The following is a 24,363-nucleotide window of genomic DNA, read 5'->3' on the forward strand; positions in this document are numbered from 1 at the left end:
GCATTTTAAAGCCAAATCTGTCAAATTCACACTTTATGGAACAACATGTGAAGAAAAACACAGCTACTCTTCAAAATACGAATTGATCTGGTTTTTGTGTGCATAAAAGTGAAAATATTAATGAAAACATACAGAAATCCATTGTGTTAGGAAAATTACTAGCAAATACACATTAGTAAATTTGATTACATTACTAAATTTGAAGAATTAAGCTCAGAAAATATTGGGATTGCTTTGTATACAAATGGGTATAAATGCATTGCAGAATCTTATTGTAATTTGGCTGTACATACAATGAGGAAGTTCCACAATGTCCTTCACACTGGGCCACAGTGACCATGTCTGTTGAACGGCAACCATCATGAACAATATAGTCCTTCATTTCAGAGAGAGAGCATGGTGCCATTGGTTCTGGGTTATCTTTGAGCTTGCCTGCAGGATAAAATGTATTAAAAGACTTTTATTCAAATGTTCTCAGGAATCTCAAGCTTTTTTGCTCATCTGGTCTGAGTCATTAGTAGCACCAAGTTGCTTGCATGCCATAGTATGTAGCTATTAAAGAAATGTAAAAGTTCAGCCAATATTTAGCCCTAAATGCATTTTGGTAACACAACTGACACAAAAAATCCTTTATATGTTTACTCAGAAGTAAGTGTCATTGATTTGAATGGGGTTTACGCCCAGGAAAGTGCAGCCTGGCAGGAGTGCAGCCTGAATGGCTCCTAATCATGTGGGAGAGGAGGTTTGGGAAGGATATACTATATTCCGGTGTATATATACCGGTAAATATCCCCATATACTAGCTGTAAGGTTGTAATCGCCTGCAGGACAAAAGTACCATATTTCAGGAGATCCCATATATAAAGCTGAGCATCTAAACCAAAGCAAGATACTAAGAGTGCAGTTACAGTAAAAATATGCAAACTCACTTCTTCTGAATATAGTTTGCAAATCAAAGCAATTGGCCCATTTTATTTTTGGTTTGGATGATACTCAACTAAGTGATACTCGGAGATGACTCATGGTTGTACTCAGAGTATGATAAACACTGTGCTTATTTATTTATCACATGGAGAGATGGCATAGATATATAATTTATGATACTTACAAGTTTTACAGCAGCCACTGGGCAAATACGCAATGGTGTCCTAAGAAGAAAAATGTATTATTGAATTGCATATCCAACTAGAATAGCACAAAAAACGCAACATTACAATGAAGTGATTATGGGATAAAGCCCATAATCTTGTTTCATAAGTCAAGAACCAGTGGGGTGAGACCTTTGATTTAGAATTCTGTGTGTGTCAAATAGTTTCTTTTTGTTCCCTTTAAACCTTTTTTAACCTTTAACAGTAGGAACTGTTGACCATTTTTTTTTTCTTATGAAAGCAATTTATGCATATAATTGAAGATACACCAGATATTTTCTTTATAGTGGGTCAGATTCAGACTAAGAATGTAGCTGCACCTGCATTAGTCATGACTTTGATTTCCATGAGAGCTAAGTGCAACTAACTTGGTCTGGATCCAATTCAGTAGAACATGTTTAATGCAGTTAGTAGCTCTGGCATTTAAGGTCAGGTACTGCATTTATGGTCCATGGGGTCACGAAGAGTCGGACATGACTGAACGACTAAACAACAACTGCATTTATATGACACTACCAACCATGCAGGATCTTTTCTTTCTTTCACAGCCATCACTTTAAAATGACAGATAAGCCAAGAATTCAACACAAAATCCAACTGTAACAGCTCTTGCTCATAGGGTGTGCTAATCAAATTAAAGGAGTTTTCACAAGATGGAACGTGCATATTCAATATTTACTCACAGGCTGACATCTCTGCTCGTTAAATGGTGGGCAGCTTATTGAAGAGGTGGAGGAGACCAGCTGCCTATTTATGTTCACACAGCTGTAAATGGTGCAGTTGTCATGTGGAGCACTCCGTTGCTCACCAGGCTATTCAAGATAAGGAAACAATTAAATACTGGCAAAACATCTTCCTGTTTTCTAAATGTGTATTTTCTTATGAATAGCAGAGCAGCCAATATGGTAGAAGGGCCCATAAAAGGAAGGTTAAAATATTGGGGTTGGAGGGAGCTTTCGGCAGAAAGATAAGACTCTTTACCCAAGAATAGTCTCAGTCAGGCCTGAGGCCAGTTTTGTGGGAATGAAGGAACAGAAAATAAGTACAGTATGTGAGGGAGTGATTAAAGATGGAGTTGCAACTAAATCGGTACTCATTTGGTCACCTGCAGCAAACCATGATCACTCCCTGGTAACTAAGCAAGGAAGCTTTTGTAAACTGTCAGCATCAGATAACTGGAATAAGGAGAATAGGGAGTTAAGGGAAAGAGAGAGAAATTTGAAAAGTGCAAATAGAGGGAAATGTTTTTGTTTTAACTACTAAAACCACATTTGTTTCATTTTATCTGCTTTTAACTGCTTTTGCTTCACTTGCCCATTTATTCATTTTTCACAAAAAAACTTTAACATAAACCGTAAATTATCAGCTTCCATTCTGCATAATTCGCCTATACTATTCAATACATCCATTTTGACATATCCGTCCTAATAATTCATGCTGTTGCTCATATTTCAAGTCCTACTCGCGTTTTCCTCTCACTATAGTAGTTCTTTAAATACTCAATAAAAAGTCTCCAATTCTTAAAGCTTTTGTCATTTTGATCTCTATTCTTTGCTGTTAATCTTGTCAGTTCCATGGACTCCATCATTTTCATAAGTCAATCTTTTTTCAAATTTTAATTTTATTTGTTTTTATTTTCCTGTTGCTCTCAGTGAAGACATACCTGAACTTTTGCTGCCTGTAGCCTGAAGCTTTCCATCTAAATGGCATGAAAATTGCAGAATTTTTACTACCCTCTTGGGGTAGTTGCTCTGCCAAATTTCAGTTTGGACAAAGGATATCCATTGCAGAGGCAGTTAAGAAAGAGGTAGCAATTAACTCCCTGCAACTTTGGGTGGTGACCTCCTTTTGTTTTTGCCTGGTAACTTTGCTGTCACACAGCCACTAACATCTGCAGGCAGCATACTGGTCTCAAAGGCACCATCCCTGCCGTTCATGCTGATTTGACACATCAAATTTTAAAAATGAAAATTTGAAAATAAAAAATGAATGTACCCACAAAACAAATATAAAATAAATGGAAATGCATTTGATTCTTTTTTCATTTGTTTTTAAGACTAATGCACATCACTAGGATCTCACACAGATACTTGGGTGCCATAAGGGTATGTGGGTTTTATTCATAGAGTTCAACTTATGCAACCAGTCTCTTTCTCTGAATGCTAGTTGCTTTTTCTCCTGCATCAGAAGTTCAGAATTGCACGAGAATCATTACTGTTTGAGGACTCTTTAAAACACAAAACACTTACTCTTAAGATGAAAACATCTTTCTCAGGTGTTCGTACAACACAGCTTGTCTGCACACACGTACTACAACATTCACCGTGCTGAGGAGTAAGAGTATATCCCTAGGGAGAAAGAGATGCACAATTATGATATGGGATATGATATGAAAAAAACTTTGCCAAGTGTGGTGCTCCTGCTCAGGCTTCTTAGTCAACCAGCCAACTATACCACTCTTGCATCCTCCCCCCACAAAAAAAATTGAATGCCCCACCTACAGATATATAAAATCCAGCCTATAGATCTACAAAATGGCAACGTTTATGGGCCAGTTCAGATAATGACAACTGCTATGGATCCTACATGTGCTGGCGTATATAACCACTTTGAGATGAATAATAGAGGATCAAGGTTTCAAACCACAAAAAGGCTCCCTGCTCCAGAAATTCAGCTTCAGCACATGGAGGAATGTGAGAGTGGTGATGGTGATGTGAGTGAGGGGTTGGGGCCAGAGAGGGCACACCTCTGCTCTTCCCCCCCCCCCCCAACCTCACGTGGTGGAGGGCAAATACCTGGGAAGGGCTACCACTTTTTGAAAAGTTATTTTTATTGAACCTTTTCAGCATAGAAAGCAAAAGGAACAGATGAATCTAAATGAAAATGAAAAAGGGAAATAACTTTAAAGGGGGGGGAAAGAAAGAGAGGGAAAAGAATACAAATGAAATACGAAGCCCTCTGTCAGAGGCAGATCTTAACCCTTGCCTCACACAAAAGGGTGTGGATGGGAAGGCTATCCCTGAACATGTTAACTCATACCAACCTCAACAGGTATGTACAAAGAAGTTGTATAAAGGAGGCCTGAGTCATCCTGATCAGACCCACTTCACTTAAGGAACATCTTAGAGGACATCTGAAGGCAGCCCTGTTTAGGGAAGCTTTTAATCTTTAAGAAATTAGTGTATTTTAATATTTCTGTTGGAAGCCGCCCAGAGTTTCTGGAGAAACCCAGCCAGATGGGCGGGGTATAAATAATAAATTATTATTATTATTATTATTATTATTAGGACACCATTGTTCCATAAACCTTTATATTTATATTTATTTATTTTAAAACATTTATGCTGCTTTTCACCATGTAGTCTCAAGGTGGCTTACAACAATGAAGCATATAATATATATAATTTAAAACATACAATAGACCCAAGGGCAGCCTTTCAATCTTGGGATTTACCGTACCAACGCACAGACTACAGTGGGTAAGTTATACCTATCCAGTTGCATACCAACAGAAGCTTGATAAAAGGCACTCCTAGCCATTCAGTCCCAAGCCCAGGTCTGAAACCAGACTGAACTAGATCTGGGTAATAATAATCATAGCAACTAGTTTTCGGTTTTGTTCTTAAAGTGGATGGTGCTTACTTGGTCACACGTCGTTGGACATGGGATGTGGCTGCAACTGATCGAATTCAGCGAAGTATTGTTGTTTTTTTGCTTTGTGCAGACACATGTCTGGCACTTATCTCCTAAGATCTGAGAGCCAGGCTGGAATAGGGGAGCAAGAGACAAACTATAAGCAAAGCAAAGCATGAAACAGACCTGTTTATATTACTTTAGTACAAAATGACTACCAAAAAAATGGAATAATATGAGAATGGTCCAGTGGCTCAGTAATAAAAGTGGATGTGCAACTGGGCTCCAAAAATAGATAAATAGACAAATCACTTCATGAAACTTCTGTTAGAAAAGGAGGGAAGAAAAGGAAATCTTACCGCGTATTCATTACCATTGGCCACACAAACATCTTTGGGATCTACAAAAAAAGAAGGCAACATTTAAAATATTCTATATGAAACCAATGGATATCTAAAAAATTGTACCCAGTGTTATATAGCTCCCCACCATGCTTTCTTCATCAGCAGGGATGGCAAGCATGTAGCTCTCCAGATGTTGTTGGACTACAACTCCCATCAGCCCCAACCCAAGCCAGCACAGCCAGTGGTCAGGGATGGTAGAAGCCGTGGTCTCACAACCTCTGGAGGGCACCAGGTTGGCTACTGCTTCATTAGACTGTAAGCTAAGGCTACAACTGGGAAGTAAATTCCACTAACAACAGCCAGATTCACTTCTAAGCATGCTTAGGACCAGATGGCTTATCCTTTCATAATTTGTTAAAACAGACTTACCACATCGGTAAATAGGACAGCAGGAGCCTGCAGGAGTTTCAGAAACTAACGCAAACCCTGTCTGACATTTAGGAGGCTCTGTTGTGCAGTCAGTGGCATTGCATACTGTAAAGAAGAAAGGGCAAAATGATATTGCAGAAACATGGGGAAATTCCTTAAATTGGGTTCAACCAGGAGTACTGAACAGTGAATTAATCAGGCATCTTGCAAATTAATATTGAACAGTGAAGTAACCATGCATTGTGCAACAGGAGTTCTCCCATAGTTGGGGAAACTATAATTGAAAGTATTCATTCAGTTCTTAATTCTCTGGCCAGTGGGGCCAATCCACCACTCCCATTGCTGTGCCTTCACTTGTACTGAGCTCCCTGCTGCTTCGCCCCTTCTCCCCCTTGTAAGGAGCAGTAACCACGAGGCATTGCAAAGCCAGGTGAGCAACGCTGCCCTGCCTTGCCCTGCCCTGCCCTCACCACCAACTGCTACTGCTGGAACATGCTTGTTGGCTATTTCCCCCCCAAAAAACCAAAATAGCATAATAGCAACTAATCACCAAAACAGACCAATGACATTCTGTTTACCTGAACTTACAGGGACTTTCTAGTCTGTTGTACCTCTGCTGTCTGAAAATTGCTAGCACCAGGAAGTGAACCTATAGCCCTATACACATCATGGGTCGTATTAAACCTTTTGTGCTAAGGCAATGATTAGCACTAGGGGATTTCCCTTTTCTCCTCCCTGTGCATGTCCCATATCATCCCCAAAGCTGTTGTAAAAACCTTGGAGACGCTCCAGAGCAAATTTAGGGGGCACACAAGGGACAGGAAGGGGGTGAACACTCTGGTACATAAGGAAGAATCCTTGCATTGACGTAACGTTCACCTTAGCACTATGCTGAATGCAACCTCATGTATTTGCTCTACCATTGATAAATGGTTGCTCCAAAGCAGGTATTTGAATGGCAAAGGGCTACCAAGATGGACTTACCGCAAGTGGTTTTAGAGCAGCATTTGTTATCAGGATTGACTTCAGTGATCTTGTAGAATCCCTCTCCTTCACAGTTGTTGACATCATCATCTGATGGACATTTGAGGGGCTCACAGGTAATACCGCTGCCTCCTTCCAGGCAACTGCACTTCTTACAGTCAAACTCAAATTGCTCCCCAAACTATCATTCAGGAAAAGTAAAACACATTAAGTTTGTGAATTGCCTACAGGGTACAAACTGTAATAAAAAAAAAATGTCCATGAGATTTGTGGAATGTCTGCTTTAACTTCTGGGCAGCACCCTTCTCCGGACAGAAGCAGTGAGGAACCTTCAGTCTGTGCACCTAATTAGACCCACCATGAGGCCATTGGGGTGTAAACACACCCACCTGTTCAACACTTGACATCATAGCTGTAGCACCAAAGTCAAATGGAAGAATCGGGGTGTTTCTAAGAGCACTCCCATTTCTTTCTTTTTAGCCATGGCTTAAGGTGCAAAGAAAGGATCGTCCTTACAAGTCCTGGCTTGAAATAGGCACTTTTTTTAATTTGGCGCCTTTTTTGCTCAGCAACAGAAAAGGGAACCAAAATCAAGGAGCACCTGTTATAAGCTGTGGCTGCAAAAGAAGTTAATTTCTTTGCACTTCAAGTCATGGGTGCAGAGGAAAAACCTTCCCTTGCATCTGTGCTTGAAGGTTAAATTGTCTCATGTCATATAACGTCAAGTGAAAATCAAACTGTTTTATTTACGGTTATTCAGCTTTGCTTTGTTTTTGTGTTGTTGTTGTTTTTTTGCTACAATCCATTCTAGTATTGTTACCAAGGATGGGCAGGCTATGGAGTTTTCAAATAACTAAACTTACATATATTTTGGGAAATAGCAGAAGAGAGCTAATTTTGGTAGGTCATTTTATTTCAGTCCTAATTCTGCTACAGAGGACGAGATGGTTGGACAGTGTTCTCGAAGCTACCAACATGAGTCTGACCAAACTGCGGGAGGCGGTGCAAGACAGGAGTGCCTGGCGTGCTATGGTCCATGGGGTCACGAAGAGTCGGACACGACTAAACGACTAAACAACAACAATTCTGCTACATTCCAAAAACTGTTTATCATGATGGATCCCTTGATGAGATTATCTCCAAATAGTTGAAAGAGCAATAGAAAACAAAGGTGTTGGGATTTTGCACTTCCTTCCCCCAAAGTAACTGAAGTACTACAACTGAATACTTACAATTCAGCAAAAAAAGGAACACAAAACAAACAGACTTGCATCTTACCTTCCTTGGTATATTATCTGGCCCAACACATCCTGTAAGCAGAATAAAGGAAACATCCATTACTAATAAGTTCATTAGGCCAGAGGTTTTCAACCTTTTTGAGTCCATGTCTCCCTTGACCAACTACATTCTTTCTGCAGCACCCCTGTGGGGCTCAGGAGCCCAGTTATGTCACCCTTTGCCTACAGAGCTGGCAGCCTTTTATGCTTTTTCTAATATCCTCCCTTGTGGAGTGTTCCCTCAGCCTCCACTCCCCTCTCCTTGGGAGTCCTCTGGGCAGCCGCTACTGCCACCCCTGGTCTCTGAGCTCTGCCCCCCGCCTTGCTCCAAAGAGAGGTGCCTCCTCACACTGCTCCACAGGGGCCTGGGAAGACCATCCCCCCCAGCCTTAGTGGCCCAGCAGAGACTGGCCAAAGTTAAATGTGAGGCCAGCACCATACCTCGGGAGGCAGTAACAGGCACTGCTGGGCCTGCATGGCAGAAAGGCTCCCCTTCAGCACTGGGCGCTCAGCTCCAAGACAGGCCTTGCACACAGCAAGCACAAGAAAGGCCAATGCAGTGCCTGCCTGTCGGGCTTCCCACTTGCCTGTCCATTCCTAACAGCAAGGGCTGGTGGGCTAGCTGGCTGGGCTTCCTTGCTTACTCTGAGGCTACCCCAGCTCCTGGCAAGCAGCAACCCCTGGCAGCCCCAGAGGCACCATTTGCCTGGGGAGCTTGTAACCAGGGATGCTGCAACAAACAGCCACAGAAGCCTCTGAGAGGCAGAGATGCTAGAGGACATCAGAGGAGGGAGGGAAGGCAAGAGGGACAGAGGCCAGTGGTGCCGGGACACCCCTGACCATCATTCAAGGCACCCCAGGGTGCCACAGCACACTGGTTGAGAACCACTGTATTAGGCTCAATTATGACTCGCACATTTTTGTTACAGAAAAAAACAAAGACCACTGTTGCCACCTATAGAAATATCTGGAACCTTTCAAATAATTCCACATCTTCCACTCTCTTAAAAAAAGAAAAACAACCTAAAAGGCCACGAACAGGTACATCTTCACTTGCAATGCGTTGCAATGTCAGGGCATAAGGCAGTATGCTTCCATCTGTGGCAAACCCTCCATGGGCACTTTGATGCTATACAGAGCTCCCCCACCCAAGAGGCAGCGTGAGGTGGCTGCCTCAGGAAGCGCCTGCCTAGTAGTGGCATGCCTATTACTCATGACACAGTGCCTGATAGCCAGGTATCAGGCAGAACAACACAATGGTGGTGGGAAGGAGGAATATGTGGTCAAAGAACTGCCAAAGCCTGAGGCCTGTTGTTTTTGTGCCAACCAGGGCAGAAGAAGTGGCCAGGGCATGGGGGTGAGGAGGAGTCTGGAGGGAAATGAAATGCACCAGCTATATGGATGGTGTACTTTTCTTTCTCAGCATATTGGGGAAAGGGGAGAGTTTTGAATCCACCCCCATCACCCCCCTGGCATGCCTGTTTCCCCCTCCTACGCCAATCAGCAAAAGAGGAACATCTGTAGAGGTTTCTACAGCTGCAGTGAGGAGGCTCACACCTCCTTCTCCACCCATGGATTTTACTCTGCACCCATAGAGAAGGAGATCTACAAAATCCTATGGCCCATGCAATACCCTTCCAGGGGTCATAGAATTGTAGCCTAAATTCCTGGGGGAAAGAAGAATCAGAATGAAAACTCACCACAGGTTTTCACACAAACATCCACACCAGCATCATAAAGTGTTGTCCCTTCAGGGCAGAAGCAGCCTTCAATTTGTTGGGTTTGGTTGACTCCTATTAAGCTACAATAGATAAACAGTTCAAAAAGTCAGGATTCTTCTCATACAGCATAACGGAAATTTATAGTTTAAGCCAATGACATTTCAAATGATAAATCTATGACATATCTATCTATATCCCTTTATCTGTAGATGTACAGGTATATAACTGAAGCCACAACTTTCTGATGTACGAGTGGAGAAAATAACTGTTCTGATTTTGGGGATGTTCTGGATTATTGTGTCAATATTGCACTGCAATCTAGAGACCACATGTGGATGTCATATATCTATTTGTGTTGTGTGAAACAACATATTTGTGTTGTGTGAAACAACATATATTTATAGGGGTCTGTGCAAGGATAACAGGGTGGGCTCAGAGGAAGTAGGCAGAGAATTCCACTGCCTTTCAGGTAACAAAAAAAACCATACATAATCCAGCCAGTAAAATTTGTGGAGTTACTACAGATTAACTCAGGTAAGGACAGAGTTGCATGCATGCCTTGCACCATCTCTTATGCATGAAATAATCCAGAACAACAAAAGACCATGGTTAAGGGGTATATGAACACAAAGCATTCCAAGAGAAGTCCTTTGCACATTGACCTGAGAGTCACCAAATGCTGAGTAAATGTGTCATGAAGAACTGGTTAGTGTTTGCCCACATCCAAATGCAGACTGTATTCACATACAATGAGATAATATTTGAACAGGCCTGATTCCTGTGAGCCTCCTACTGAAATGGAGAGTGAAATATCACACAAATTGGGAGTGGGGTTGTAGAACTGTATGCATATTGCAGCATCTACGCCACATGTATGGCATATATGGCTTGGGTGCTCCCTCTACCACCACACACATTCACCCTTGCCAAGTGAATGTGTCAACAGCACACTGATTGGCATGCACTATGAGTGTGGAATTTCTAGGCCAGACAGTGATGTTTGGGGCATTTAAGGTGTTGTGGACTACGAAACCAAGGATAGGAACTCTACTTCATCATATACAATACACATATATTATACTAAGCGACAGTACCAAAGAGCTCATCACATCAGTTCATGCAGACAGACGGTACTGAGATTGGGCTGGTGGGAAAGTAATTACCCTGATTTGCAAGTCTCCTCTTGAGAAGGACCACATGCTTTGTAAACTTTGTTAGATGGGCAGCTGACGCCTAGAATTTCAGAAAAAGGGAAACAATTAATGAAGCAGCAGGATCAGCGATATTAACCATGATGATTTTTTTTCCTGAAAGATAACAGCCTATTTTAACTGTAGGCATTTCTAAACCAAGAACAAAAAAACAAAGGCATGATATGGGCTCTCCCAACAAAGAAAGCAGGAAACCACTGAGTGAGGAACACAAACTGATTGGTGTAGCCTTATCACTCTGTACCTTCTTCTCTCTTATTGGTCAGTGATAGTATCTAATGGTGCCTTCCTTATCTGGGCACACTCAATAACCTAAGTAACACAGGCTACTTGCATGCAGAGAGAACATAGTTGTCCATCCTGGCACAGCCCACCATAAGGTGCCATCATGAACTGGCAACAAAAAGAAGAGAGAGGGTGGAGAATAACTTATGGTGGCCTATCTCCATCCTACCCGCTCATTCATCAGCTGCTCTTTGGGTGCTAGCTTCCTACTTGCTTTTGCCCGGGGCATTTGAAGCTCAATGAAATAAAAACTCTGTGCAAGTGATAGCACTTTTAAACTGTTGGATAACTGTTTTAAAACAAAAACATCAAAAAGAAAAATATATTTTCAGAGTTGCATTTTCTATTAGAGTCTGATATATCCAACTATTAGCAGGGTTCATAAAAGTATTTTAGTAAGCTTTTTGAAAACTGTATCTGTGACTAGAAGATCTAAAAAATAATTTAAATAACAGAATGTGTGTGTGCAAATGTTTGGATGCATTCCATGCCCTACAGAAGCTATGGAGAACCATGGGTTGTACAGTCCACACAGGGGAATCAGATGGGCAAAATCCTATACATCATCCCTTCACTTCACCTACAGTACAGTTCTTGAGTTAAGACACTCATGGGAGAGTGCTAATGGGTTTTTGTGAAGGCATACCCAGTAACTCTACAACAGGGATGAGGAACTTGTGGCTCTGCTGATGCTGCTATACTATAACATCCATAATCCTGATCACTGCCTGGGGCTAATGAGAATTAATAGAGGGCGGCAGGTTCCCCATCTTAGCTCTACAGTTGTCCCAAATAGTTCCAGATGAATTTAAGAAATATGCACTTACCACATGTGCCATTGGTAAGCCCTCTCCAATCAATGCAGACACCTTGGTCTGCACAGGTTAATGCATAGATCTGAAGACTTGCACATTCCATGCCACGGTTGGGAATCCTGCAGTTATCAAACACGCAGGCTGCATAGAAGTTTTCATAATCAACAGCATCATGGCACTTTGCGAATTCACTAGATGCAGGAAGAATAAAAACAGTATTAGGTACTGATGGTCCATGCTTATCTCATCAATGAACCTGTTCATTCTACAAATGCATCATTACACACACACACACTTTTGTATGCATTTATAATCAAGATCATAAAAGTATAACAAGGTGCTATATAAAATATAAAAATAAAACCAACAACAGTGTCGATAGAAAACAAAATTGGAAAAATCAATCAATACTGGTTGAGTAGAAAGAGAAAATTTATCTTGCAAAGGCCATTTTTAAAGATGTCTGAAATAAGAGAGGGATGGTTCCTGCGAAATCTCTGCTGGTAGGGACTTCCACAATGCAGGACCTGCCTCATTAAAGGCTCAGCCCTGAGTGAAGGCCAACCAAACCCCAGGGGCTTGATGAACCCCCAGAAGTGCCCCATCAGAGGATATCATTGGCCAAGGTAAAGCATAATGAATCAGATGATCTATAAGGAATATATAATAGACTAGGGGTACACTCTCTATGGGCAAATTGGATAAACATTTCTTGAGCTCAGAGCCATAAAAAAAACCCAAGCATAGAAGGAGGTACAAGAGTCCAGTTTATTTGGATCATTCATTGTTTTGAGAAAAATAGATTTTTGCTTTACTTCCAGACCCAATTCCTTTTAATTTAATCCCATGGTCAAATCATTTTAACCATGTCAAATGTCCATATATTTAAGTGAATTTGAACTCACAGATTGCATCTAGCAGCCCTGTCTACAAAACATGCTTTTCTCTATGTTGTGACTTTTCTGTGTGATTTTCAATAGGAGCAATCCTAACCCCTCAACTGGTAGAGGACGTAAGGATTCAGTGAAAGTTTCCTTTTGCCGGGCACCAACGCAATTATACAATCTATTTTTTTTCCCAGCCACTCAAGTGTCTATCATGAAAAATAGAATGCAAAGTGTCATTTGTCACCACTATGATTAGAGAGGGCAGGGAGCTTCAGTGTAATGAAGGGGACGCAGGGGTGCATTTGTGGGAAACAAATCCATTATAAAGATAAAACACTGTAAAGTACTTTCAGCACAAAAAGAAAAGAATGAAAAAAGAATAAAAGTGCTCAAAATGTTTTGGTTTTTTTTTTTAAAGAAGCATATCAGAATCCAAAAGTTGTACTCGTGCAACTGGATTAAAAACAGGAAAGCAACCATTAGTTTTTGGTGACTCCATTACCCCAGAAAAATCCATGCATAGAATGAATTTCTAAAACAAAATCACGCTGAAGAGCAGGCAAGTGTAAAAAAGAAAGAAAGAAAGAAAGAAAGAAAGAAAGAAAGAAAGAAAGAAAGAAAGAAAGATGCTAAACTTTTAAGCAATGAAGACCAAACACCAAGCTAAACACATACAAATCCCAAAGTGAAAATTGGTAAGAGCACATTTACCCCTTAAGTAAAAGTTCACAGAGCGGAGATGGTTCGCAGGGTGGGGGGACTGTTGTGATCTGACTTGGGGGCAATCGGGGGCAATGGGGTTTGGAGTCATCAGTAATAAACCAGTCATCTGCCATTTGTACACAGTTTTCTGCAAGTTCTCCATTGCGCAGCCGACAGTCATCTGCTGTATTATTGGTGCATGTACCTAAAATTGACATAAAGCAGAGGAATTCAGGCAGCTGTACATCATTTGGTTTCCATTATGTTACTAAGTATTATTTCTGTCAATTCTTATAATACAAGGTCTGAAGATGAATTCACAGAACTCGTAGCACAGAACTTCCTAAGTTTCATTAGGTGTGTGTTTTTGCAAACCATTTTCATTAATAGTAAAAAGCTGCTTGCACACAATACCTTATTATTACTGTTTAAATTAGTTGTGTCAATGTATTCCCATAACGGTTCACCTTTATATTTCTGATACTGTTCTTCTTATTTGCTTTTCAGTGTATCATTTTAGAAGCAAAAACAAAATAATCCTTACCACACTGGCCCTGGGTGTTGTTGCCAAATAGTTCATAGGGCATCCGAATAGTGAAAGATATGCCGTTGAAAGTTATATTTATCCTCGAATCAGGAATTTCCACCATGTAATTCATACCTAACTGATGAATTTTCACACCATATTTTGTATAAGGTAAATTCACAACCTGCCCATTTACGAGTACCTAATATCCAAAGGGTGAGAAAGGATGTAAAATAGTTAGAATAAAAAATTGTATCTTTTCAAACAGCATTTTTAAATGTAGGATTATGGCATGCCAGGGAAAAGGAACAATGAATTGTTTTAGTCAATTTGCTTATTGGCTTTTAAGCATATAAATCTGTCTGTCTATCTATCTATCTATCTATCTATCTATCTATCTATCGTGGTACCTCTGTTTAAGAACTTAATTTGTTCTGGAGGTCTGTTCTTAACCTGAAACTGTTCTTAACCTGAAGCACCACTTTAGCTAATAGGGCTCCTGCTGCCACTGCGCCGCCGGAGCACAATTTCTGTTCTCATCCTGAAGCAAAGTTCTTAACCTGAGGTACTATTTCTGGGTTAGTCGAGTCTGTAACCTGAAGTGTTTGTAACCTGAAGCATTTGTAACCCGGGGTACCACTCTATCTATCTATCTATCTATCTATCTATCTATCTATCTATCTATCTATTGGATGAAATCTAACATTGTGTGGGTGGACTTGGCTTGCACAATAGGACATTTTCTTCCCTTGGGTCCCTTCCAACTCTATGATTCTATTATTCTCTCCTCCCAATAGCCTCTTCACAACTACCCTGCTGATGGGTAGGCCATTTTGCTGACAAATAGGCACAACAGGATCCTAGCCTGTGTTAAGAAGCATTTTTTAAAAATTATTATTGTGATGGCCAAATCACTTATTGTTGGCAAAGCGCTAACTCAACCCAAAGTAGCATGTTAACAGTTTGTAGTTTAAACTTTACACAATGTCATGAAAAATGAGTCACGGGAGATACAATACAAATTACTTTTCAAATCCATTATTAATTATGTAGGGTGTAGCTTTAAATCATAAAAGGCATTTGACTCTTACCTCTATTTTGATAGGAACAGATGAGAGTGTGTGTATGTGTATATCCTGAGTCTCATGCTTTATAATGAGAGTACGTGGACAGGACACTGGTTCCCTTGGATCACAGTGATAGTTATCAATGTACACTCCAAAGTTGTCGATGGTTTTTACAATCTCTTCCACCAGGGTGTAGGTACAGTTGCCTTGGTAACTGTAGTAGAGGCCATCAAAGGTCTTATAATGTGGGTCTCCCCAGCCGGTACAGTAACCTTTAGAGAGACAATAAAATTGATTGGTTCGTTTTTGTTTGGCAACACACTGAGGAATATGAATGACATTTTGTTACAGGAAGGGGGAAAGAGCCTAATGACTCTTGCACTGAGAAAATCTAGATGGAGTTTGTCACAGAAACTGTGACATTGAGTAAGATACTGTCAGCCCCACTAGCAGAGCTAATGGCTCCAGAAACTGGAATCTCCTTCTTGTGAGGTATAGAATAACATCAAAACACAGGATGGCAAAGAAGCAATTTGTTTTAGATCTCCATTTGTATTATCAGGCATTATGTGCTCATTAGCAACACACATATTTTTGACATTAGGGGCATAGCTTCCGGGTGCCACTCCCCAATTCTCCTCTACCAACCCCCATTCCTCCTCCTCTTCCGCCTCACCCTCACTTACTATAACACAAAGCATATTTTTTTCTTTAACAGCACTGGCACTGCTACTGCCACTAAGAGGAGGATGGGAGCAGGGTGGCACATTGAGGAGAATGGGGTGGGTGGCAGTGCAAACCCCTTGTGCAGGACCTACTTAAAAGTGAAATTCTAAAAATAAGACACAAATCTTCAAGCTTTTCTGGAAGCTGTCCTTTTAGACCTGGAAGCCATGTCTCTAACGTCAAAAATATACGCCCTGATTATTTTGTTACTGTGTGTGATAAGGGAAGAGCATTTCTTGCATATATTTACAGGTTCCTTTCAATCCTTGCACCGAAAAGGGTTCAGAGGGTGAGCCATGAGTAGAAACTCCCTCGCTCTATGTTCAAACATACGAAAGACACAAAATATCTAATTGCAGCTCTACACTGGTACAGGTATTCAAAGGGGGAAACAAAAAGTTATATGATGCACTTATACTGCAATACATCCTGGAATTCACCTCCGAAAATGGCATCCTGAATTATTTTCGGTAATCAGGCAAATGTCCTGGAAAACTGGCAACAGGGGCTAAATTGTGCCGAAAATGCCCAAGAAATCTCCAAAACTCAAAAATTATTGTAGTTTTTACTTGATAAAGCTCAACAACTTTGAAATATGACAACCCTAAACTACACCCTCCCCCCTGTGCATACGGATCCATCCAGAGAACACCTAACAGGTTTTTAATACAAACTCACAGTCACATTCCCAGTGCCAGCAGCAGTTATTCTTATCCATCACACGGACAGGAGCACGCCCATTGGAACATGTGGGCTCAGGCGGTGGTTCGCACTTTATGGGTTCTAAAATCCACGAGCCGTTTGAAATGCAAAAGGCCTGGACACAGTCACAAATCCACATAGATTCTCCAGGCTATATTTGAGAAGACAGTGAGAAAATACATGACAGTTTAAAATAGAACAACATTCATATCCAAACATACTGTATATATTAAGGGATCAGAAGAGCAACCAACAGTTTCCCAGTCAACATATGCCTTTGCAGTTTCATTCAAGTAATTCAACTGCTGGACCGAAGATTATATTCAGTGATATCTTGTATGGTTTTAAGTGCACACTTAACATTTTTGTGCATGTTCATGGTTCCATTTGTGTTTTAAATGCAAAAGTGTAAAAAATAAAATAAAAGTACAATATTCAACACTAGGGCTTTGCATACGATTTGGGGTAAGACCCCAAATAGGACCAAATCAAATTGCTTTCTCTGAGGTTAGCACCAGATCACAAGATGCAAGAAACAGCCGAGGGAAAGCTTCTAACCTGTATGTGTAAAAGCCGGTTGCCAATGTTCTGCTCTAGCCTGACATGTCCAAATGAAGACTATATGTAGTGATATTGCTTTACTTTTCCAACACATTGCATGACAAGCCTACCAAATGTGGATAAAATCCACATTTATTTTCTTTATAAGTCAATACTCATCAGAAATTATTTCGTCTTTTTTCTTTCATATGAACAGATTAACATTGGTATTATCTCTCTTTAAATTTATAGTTTGGACAATAGCAAGTAACAGTGGTAACTCGCCCTTTTCAAGAGAAAGGAAATATATGAAATTAACTTCTGAATAGGAAACTCATTCAACACAAAATGATGGCAGCTTTCCTTTCAGAAACACTTTCAGTAACTTTTTTCATTTGAGAATGTTAAGAGAGCAGTTTGAGTTTTGAAAAGGGATAATCAGGGAAACTACTCAAAATAATTCAAGAAGATGTTCCTGTATTAATTTACAATGCATTAAAGAATACTCACTAGAATAGTCCCATTCTCGAATGGACATGGTGTGGGTGTGGGTGTAGGTGTGGGTGTGGGTGTAGATGTAGATGTGGATGTGGTTGTGGATATCTGTGAATTAGAATCTGGAGTTGTACTAGTAGGATGTTCTGTTTTTATAGATATAGTTGTAGTTGTGGTTGGCCCTGTTGTAGTCGTTGTTGGCTCTGTTGTGGTTGTAGTTGTGGTTGGTGCTGTTGTAGTCGTTGTTGGCTCTGTTGTGGTTGTAGTTGTGGTTGGTGCTGTTGTAGTCGTTGTTGGCTCTGTTGTGGTTGTAGTTGTGGTTGGTGCTGTTGTAGTCGTTGTTGGCTCTGTTGTGGTTGTAGTTGTGGTTGGTGCTGTTGTAGTCGTTGTTGGCTCTGTTGTGGTTGTAGTTGTGGTTGGTGCTGTTGTAGTCGTTGTTGGCTCTGTTGTGGTTGTAGCTGTGGTTGGCGGTGGCGTAGTGGTGGGACAATCCCAATAGTTGTAAACTACTTCACACTCCCAGGAGCAGTTGGCCTGATAGCACATGCCTCTGTGCATGCCCACTTCTATTATATCACCTAGATTTTGAGAAATAGAGGTTAACATAAATAACTGAACCAAAGCAAAGAAACATTGGCTGGGCTGCTTTCTGTTCAGTTATACCTTCTCAAATTGCTTCAGATGAGGGATGATGAAGGCAACTGTAAAATTGAATTTCTGAATTGAAAAACTGAAATTCAGACATTTCTGAGTTGAAAAACTGAAATTCCAGGGCTACATTCCTGCTGAAAATCTGGTTACTCAGCAGATTCCATTATTTCTTTATTTTATTGACAATAAAATGTATAAGTCACATTTTGTTCTCTAAATCGAGCCATGCAACGCAGCCAGAATTATTTATTATTATTATTATTATTATTATTATTATTATTATTATTATTATTCCAATACAATAGAGGAACATCATGCAAAAATATGAGCAGCATAAAAACAAAACAAAACAAAACAAAACAAAAAGCTTCCTCTTTGTCAATGTGAAACCTCTAGCCAAACACTGCTCTTTGTGCCCAAATTCACTGGAACCGTGATGAATTTCACTGGGTCTTCACTGAAATTCTACCAGATCCATTACCAGGTAGAAATTCTGCAAATCCATTATCAGCTTCATCTATGGAAGGTTACAACCTGGCGACAAAACTAGTAAGAACCAGTTAGAGTGAAAAACAACTAACAGATAAGATGCGAGGAGACTTCGGCACACAGCAAAAAAAAACTTGGGCTGAATTAGTGTTTTTATGAGGTGAAGAGAGGGTGGGGTACTAGGGTGAGAGAAGGTGGCAGGAAGTGTTTGGCTAAAGAATAAACAGCCACAGTGACACAGTTTTTGCTAAATAGGAAGTGTGTTAATGGATATGGTCTCACAGTCTCTTTTGGACTCTGTCTGGTGATGCATTGATAAATTAAATGTCTGACTAATTGGGAATCTGCTTTGATCCTTCCTATTGAATCCCAAAGGGATTCTCCCACCCCAGCTTTCAACAAAAGACTGGTTTAAAACATAACGCTTCCCCCAAATAATGGCAAATCAGTGTTGCTATTGTGTTTGTTTCAAGCTTTCCCGCCTCACCCATGACTGCTGCTGTAGTGTGTGTGTGTGTGTGTGCTTTAAATTTAAACTGAAAAGTTTTCTGATCTCCACATCTGATGTATTGAAATTGTAGCATTGACAATGCATTAACTCAGAGATCCTCATGCTTTCCCCCTAGAGATCAGTTGAAAATTGCTGGGGGTCTTGGAGGACCACATAATAACTATTTTCTTGTTCTATAATTCAAAGCATATGCGTAACTTATCCTAACAGAGTTTTTTTTCCCCTATCAGTGCTGGAATCATCTTCAAAACCAACACCTTATTATACAATGGAACCTCGGTTTATGAACACCTCGGTTTACGAATTTTCGGTTTACGAACACCGCGGACCCATCTGGAATGGATTAAATCACTTTCCATTACTTTCAATGGGAAAGTTTGCTTCAGTTTATGAATGCTTCAGTTTATGAACAGACTTCCGGAACCAATTGTGTTCATAAACCGAGGTACCACTGTACAAATCAACAGTGGCGCACCTCTAACCCTTGAGCCTAAGCACAGATCCCATATTTAATCCTTGAGGGTATTCCCTACAAACTACACTCACCTGCTCCACAACAGATGCCATATTTGACCTCAGGGTAGGGAAGGTATAGGCTACAATGGAGCAATTAGTGGCTTTAAATGAGCTCCTGTTTGCTTCTTTGTGAGCTAGGCTCATTGTCAGAACCAATTAGCTGATCAGCACTGACCTGCAGAACTACCAAGAGGGCCCCCACTGCTGATCTTAGCACTAGAGAGGGTCTGTGGGGAAAGAGGTGGTCTTTCAGATATTCAGGGGCTGAGTCATTTAGGCCTTTAAACACTGTGAGCGCCTCAAATTGGGCATGGAAATGAATTGACAACCCATGCAGGGTTTGTATGTGAGCTAAATGGAACCCTGGCAAGTAATCTAAACAGTGCATATTGAACCAACTGAAGTTTCCCAGTTATCTTCAAGGGCATGCCCACATACAGTGCATTGCAACAATGCAATCTGGAAGTTACCAGAACATGGACTACAGTGGCCTACTAACATTCATCTCCTTGCTATCTGTCAATATTAGGAACCAGCACTATGCGTGTAAACCTTACTTATACAGCTGGCTTTAACACAGGTATTTCCCGTTTGTATTGATACCTCATTCACTTTGAACCACAGGTAGCCTTTAAAATACCTGTTATTTCACACATTGTCTCCTATGTGTTAGATATTCTTGGGAATACCTTAGCAATGCAGGGTAGGAGAACAGATATCTAATACTTTCCCTGGAGTTTGGGGTGTAGAACAGATTTCCTAGATCACCTTAATTAAACATTAGTTTTTAAAATAACTGTTTTCTATCTTATTCGATAACATTTCTGAAAGGAAACGACAAGCAGCAGCAGCAGCAACAACAACAACATTTTTTTTTCATCTACAGGACTAAAATAACATAAAAATAATAAAAAATGGAAATTAAACATTAAAAAAGACTTTTCATGGGTATCAGTGTAACTTATTGGATGAAACCTAAGATGTTTACCTTCGAAAAATATATTTCCATCCATTGTACAGAAGCAGCGTGTTGTTGTTGGTATAGTCACAGTAGATGTAGATGTAGATGTTGTGGTAGATGTTGGGACAGTAGTTGGTGATTTGGTTGTTGTAGGGGGTTTCGCTGTTGTTGTTGTATTCGGAGTAGGAGTAGCAGTGGTAGTTGTGGTTGTTGTAGGGGGTTCAGTGCTGCTGCTGGTGGTTGGTGTCCTTGTACTTGGAGGGGGAGTAGTAGTGGTTGTTGTGGTTGTTGTAGGAGGTTCAGTGCTGGTGGTGGTGGTTGATGGTGTTGGTGTCGTTGTACTTGGAGGGGGAGTAGTAGTGGTTTTTGTTGTGGTTGTTGTAGGAGGTTCAGTGCTGGTGGTGGTGGTTGATGGTGTTGGTGTCGTTGTACTTGGAGGGGGAGTAGTAGTGGTTGTTGTGGTTGTTGTAGGAGGTTCAGTGCTGGTGGTGGTGGTTGATGGTGTTGGTGTCGTTGTACTTGGAGGGGGAGTAGTAGTGGTAGTTGTGGTTGTTGTGGTTGTTGTAGGAGGTTCAGTGCTGGTGGTGGTGGTTGATGGTGTTGGTGTCGTTGTACTTGGAGGGGGAGTAGTAGTGGTTGTTGTGGTTGTTGTGGTTGTTGTAGGAGGTTCAGTGCTGGTGGTGGTGGTTGATAGTGTTGGTGTCGTTGTACTTGGAGGGGGAGTAGTAGTGGTTGTTGTAGGAGGTTCAGTGCTGGTGGTGGGGGTTGATGGTGTTGGTGTCGTTGTACTTGGAGGGGGAGTAGTAGTGGTAGTTGTGGTTGTTGTAGGAGGTTCAGTGCTGGTGGTGGTGGTTGATGGTGTTGGTGTCGTTGTACTTGGAGGGGGAGTAGTAGTGGTAGTAGTGGTTGTTGTGGTTGTTGTAGGAGGTTCAGTGCTGGTGGTGGTGGTTGATGGTGTTGGTGTCGTTGTACTTGGAGGGGGAGTAGTAGTGGTTTTTGTTGTGGTTGTTGTAGGAGGTTCAGTGCTGGTGGTGGTGGTTGATGGTGTTGGTGTCGTTGTACTTGGAGGGGGAGTAGTAGTGGTTGTTGTGGTTGTTGTAGGAGGTTCAGTGCTGGTGGTGGTGGTTGATGGTATGGGTGTAGTCGTACTTGGAGGGGGAGTAGTAGTGGTTGTTGTGGTTGTTGTAGGAGGTTCAGTGCTGGTGGTGGTTGATGGTGTTGGTGTCGTTGTACTTGGAGGGGGAGTAGTAGTGGTTGTTGTGGTTGTTGTAGGAGGTTCAGTGCTGCTGCTGGTGGTTGATGGTGTTGGTGTCGTTGTACTTGGAGGGGGAGGAGTAGTGGTAGTAGTGATTGTTGTGGTTGTTGTAGGAGGTTCAGTGCTGGTGGTGGTGGTGGTTGATGGTGTTGGTGTCGTTGTACTTGGAGGGGGAGTAGTAGTGGTTGTTGTGGTTGTTGTAGGAGGTTCGGTGGTGGTGGTGGTTGATGGTGTTGGTGTTGTTGTACTTGGAGGGGGAGCAGTAGTGGTAGTTGTGGTTGTTGTAGGAGGTTCAGTGCTGGTGGTGGTGGTTGATGGTGTTGGTGTCGTTGTACTTGGAGGGGAAGTAGTAGTGGTTGTTGTAGGAGGTTCGGTGGTGGTGGTGGTTGATGGTGTTGGTGTCGTTGTACTTGGAGGGGGAGTAGTAGTGGTTGTTGTGGTTGTTGTAGGAGGTTCAGTGCTGGTGGTGGTGGTTGATGGTGTTGGTGTCGTTGTACTTGGAGGGGGAGTAGTAGTGGTAGTAGTGGTTGTTGTGGTTGTTGTAGGAGGTTCAGTGCTGGTGGTGGTGGTTGATGGTGTTGGTGTCGTTGTACTTGGAGGGGGAGTAGTAGTGGTAGTTGTGGTTGTTGTAGGAGGTTCAGTGCTGGTGGTGGTGGTTGATGGTGTTGGTGTCGTTGTACTTGGAGGGGAAGTAGTAGTGGTTGTTGTAGGAGGTTCGGTGGTGGTGGTGGTTGATGGTGTTGGTGTCGTTGTACTTGGAGGGGGAGTAGTAGTGGTTGTTGTGGTTGTTGTAGGAGGTTCAGTGCTGGTGGTGGTGGTTGATGGTGTTGGTGTCGTTGTACTTGGAGGGGGAGTAGTAGTGGTAGTAGTGGTTGTTGTGGTTGTTGTAGGAGGTTCAGTGCTGGTGGTGGTGGTTGATGGTGTTGGTGTCGTTGTACTTGGAGGGGGAGTAGTAGTGGTAGTTGTGGTTGTTGTAGGAGGTTCAGTGCTGGTGGTAGTGGTTGATGGTGTTGGTGTCGTTGTACTTGGAGGGGGAGTAGTAGTGGTTGTTGTGGTTGTTGTAGGGGGTTCAGTGCTGGTGGTGGTGGTTGATGGTGTTGGTGTCGTTGTACTTGGAGGGGGAGTAGTAGTGGTTGTTGTGGTTGTTGTTGTAGGAGGTTCAGTGCTGGTGGTGGTTGATGGTGTTGGTGTCGTTGTACTTGGAGGGGGAGTAGTAGTGGTTGTTGTAGGAGGTTCAGTGCTGGTGGTGGTGGTTGATGGTGTTGGTGTCGTTGTACTTGGAGGGAGAGTAGTAGTGGTTGTTGTGGTTGTTGTAGGAGGTTCAGTGCTGGTGGTGGTTGATGGTGTGGGTGTAGTCGTACTTGGAGTTGGGGTGGAAGTGGTAGTTGTTGGTGGTGTTGATGTGGTTGTGGGAATAGTCTTCGTGGTAGTTGAGAACTTGGTGGTAGTAACAGCAGTGGATGGTTCTGCAAAGCAGGGATAAAAAGCAATGATTAGAGTAAGCGTTGCTGTTTTGCTATTTAGTGTATCCGTTGATTAAATTAAATGATTAGAACCATTTTATTCAACTGCAGTGGTGCCACTGTTTAATCAAGCCTTAACTTTTTTATTGAAATAAATAAATCTGTTATTACACAGAGAAATATCTTCTAAAGATTGTATATGGTTTTCTTCAAAACTGTTGCTTTACTTGAGTACATACGGTATGAATGGAGATTGTGCTATTAATCAATGAAGTAAATAAATAAATAAATAAATAAATTTATACATACCCCACCCATCTGGCTCGGTTTCCCCAGCCACTAACAGCAAACCCATGTGCATTTGGGCTCAGGAGTTAGCCTTACTGTGTTTAGTGGGGCTTACTTCCTGGTTAAATGTGAATAGGATTACAGCTTTAAAACCATACAGTTAATTTAACAAGGCTGCTATCCTATGGACATTTTCTCTGTTGTTTATTTACAGCACTATACCCTCTCATTTAACCAAAAAGGCTCTCAGAGTGGGTTACAAAAATTTTAAGTGCGAGTGAGCCTAACGGAACACAGCAGGAAAATGCAAAGGATTGTGTTATAAAATTTGTTGAGTCACAAAACTAAAGTCACACTGCTCTCAATGCAATTGGTTGAATTGCTCTATGTTATACATTCCAAATGATAAATGTATATGATAGTTTAAAAATAACTTAAAATCATCAACCAAAGCAAGACTTGCCCAACCATCCAGCAGGATGAAGTGACCTTCAAGCATCACAATAAGGGAGGGAGGAATAGATCACCACAGGAATTGTAACACAGGGTTCTGGCTTACATTGAGCCAGACCATTGTTCCATCTAGCTCAGCATTGTCTACGCTGAGCAGCAGCAGTTTTGTAGTTTCAGAGAGGATTTCAGAATCGGTTTCTCTATAGTGTAAGCAACACTGGTTTTTTATTATTAAGCTTTGCGGGGCAGCTGGATTTTGCAAAATGGCTGCAAAATGTCATCAC

The 24,363-nt window shown here is 41.5% G+C and overlaps 1 protein-coding gene across 1 annotated transcript in view; it reads right to left on the reverse strand.

Moving 5' to 3' along the window:
- The window catches only part of MUC2 (mucin 2, oligomeric mucus/gel-forming), a 60,714-nt gene that overhangs the window by 1,114 nt on the left and 35,237 nt on the right, over positions 1–24,363 (reverse strand). Inside the window, exons 35-54 of the mRNA XM_060277210.1 lie at positions 22,556–23,341; positions 22,124–22,209; positions 20,648–21,212; positions 17,508–18,070; positions 16,434–16,608; positions 15,054–15,301; positions 13,981–14,164; positions 13,446–13,641; positions 11,860–12,038; positions 10,700–10,769; positions 9,516–9,616; positions 7,817–7,848; positions 6,539–6,719; positions 5,555–5,659; positions 5,141–5,181; positions 4,791–4,913; positions 3,398–3,496; positions 1,832–1,960; positions 1,109–1,148; positions 294–432 (exon numbers count right to left, since the gene is read on the reverse strand). Of these exons, the coding sequence (XP_060133193.1) occupies positions 294–432; positions 1,109–1,148; positions 1,832–1,960; positions 3,398–3,496; positions 4,791–4,913; positions 5,141–5,181; positions 5,555–5,659; positions 6,539–6,719; positions 7,817–7,848; positions 9,516–9,616; positions 10,700–10,769; positions 11,860–12,038; positions 13,446–13,641; positions 13,981–14,164; positions 15,054–15,301; positions 16,434–16,608; positions 17,508–18,070; positions 20,648–21,212; positions 22,124–22,209; positions 22,556–23,341 (4,042 nt within the window). The remainder of the gene's footprint in view (positions 1–293; positions 433–1,108; positions 1,149–1,831; positions 1,961–3,397; positions 3,497–4,790; positions 4,914–5,140; positions 5,182–5,554; positions 5,660–6,538; positions 6,720–7,816; positions 7,849–9,515; positions 9,617–10,699; positions 10,770–11,859; positions 12,039–13,445; positions 13,642–13,980; positions 14,165–15,053; positions 15,302–16,433; positions 16,609–17,507; positions 18,071–20,647; positions 21,213–22,123; positions 22,210–22,555; positions 23,342–24,363) is intronic.

Source organism: Zootoca vivipara, chromosome 1, assembly GCF_963506605.1.
Source record: "Zootoca vivipara chromosome 1, rZooViv1.1, whole genome shotgun sequence".
Lineage (NCBI taxonomy): Eukaryota > Metazoa > Chordata > Lepidosauria > Squamata > Lacertidae > Zootoca > Zootoca vivipara.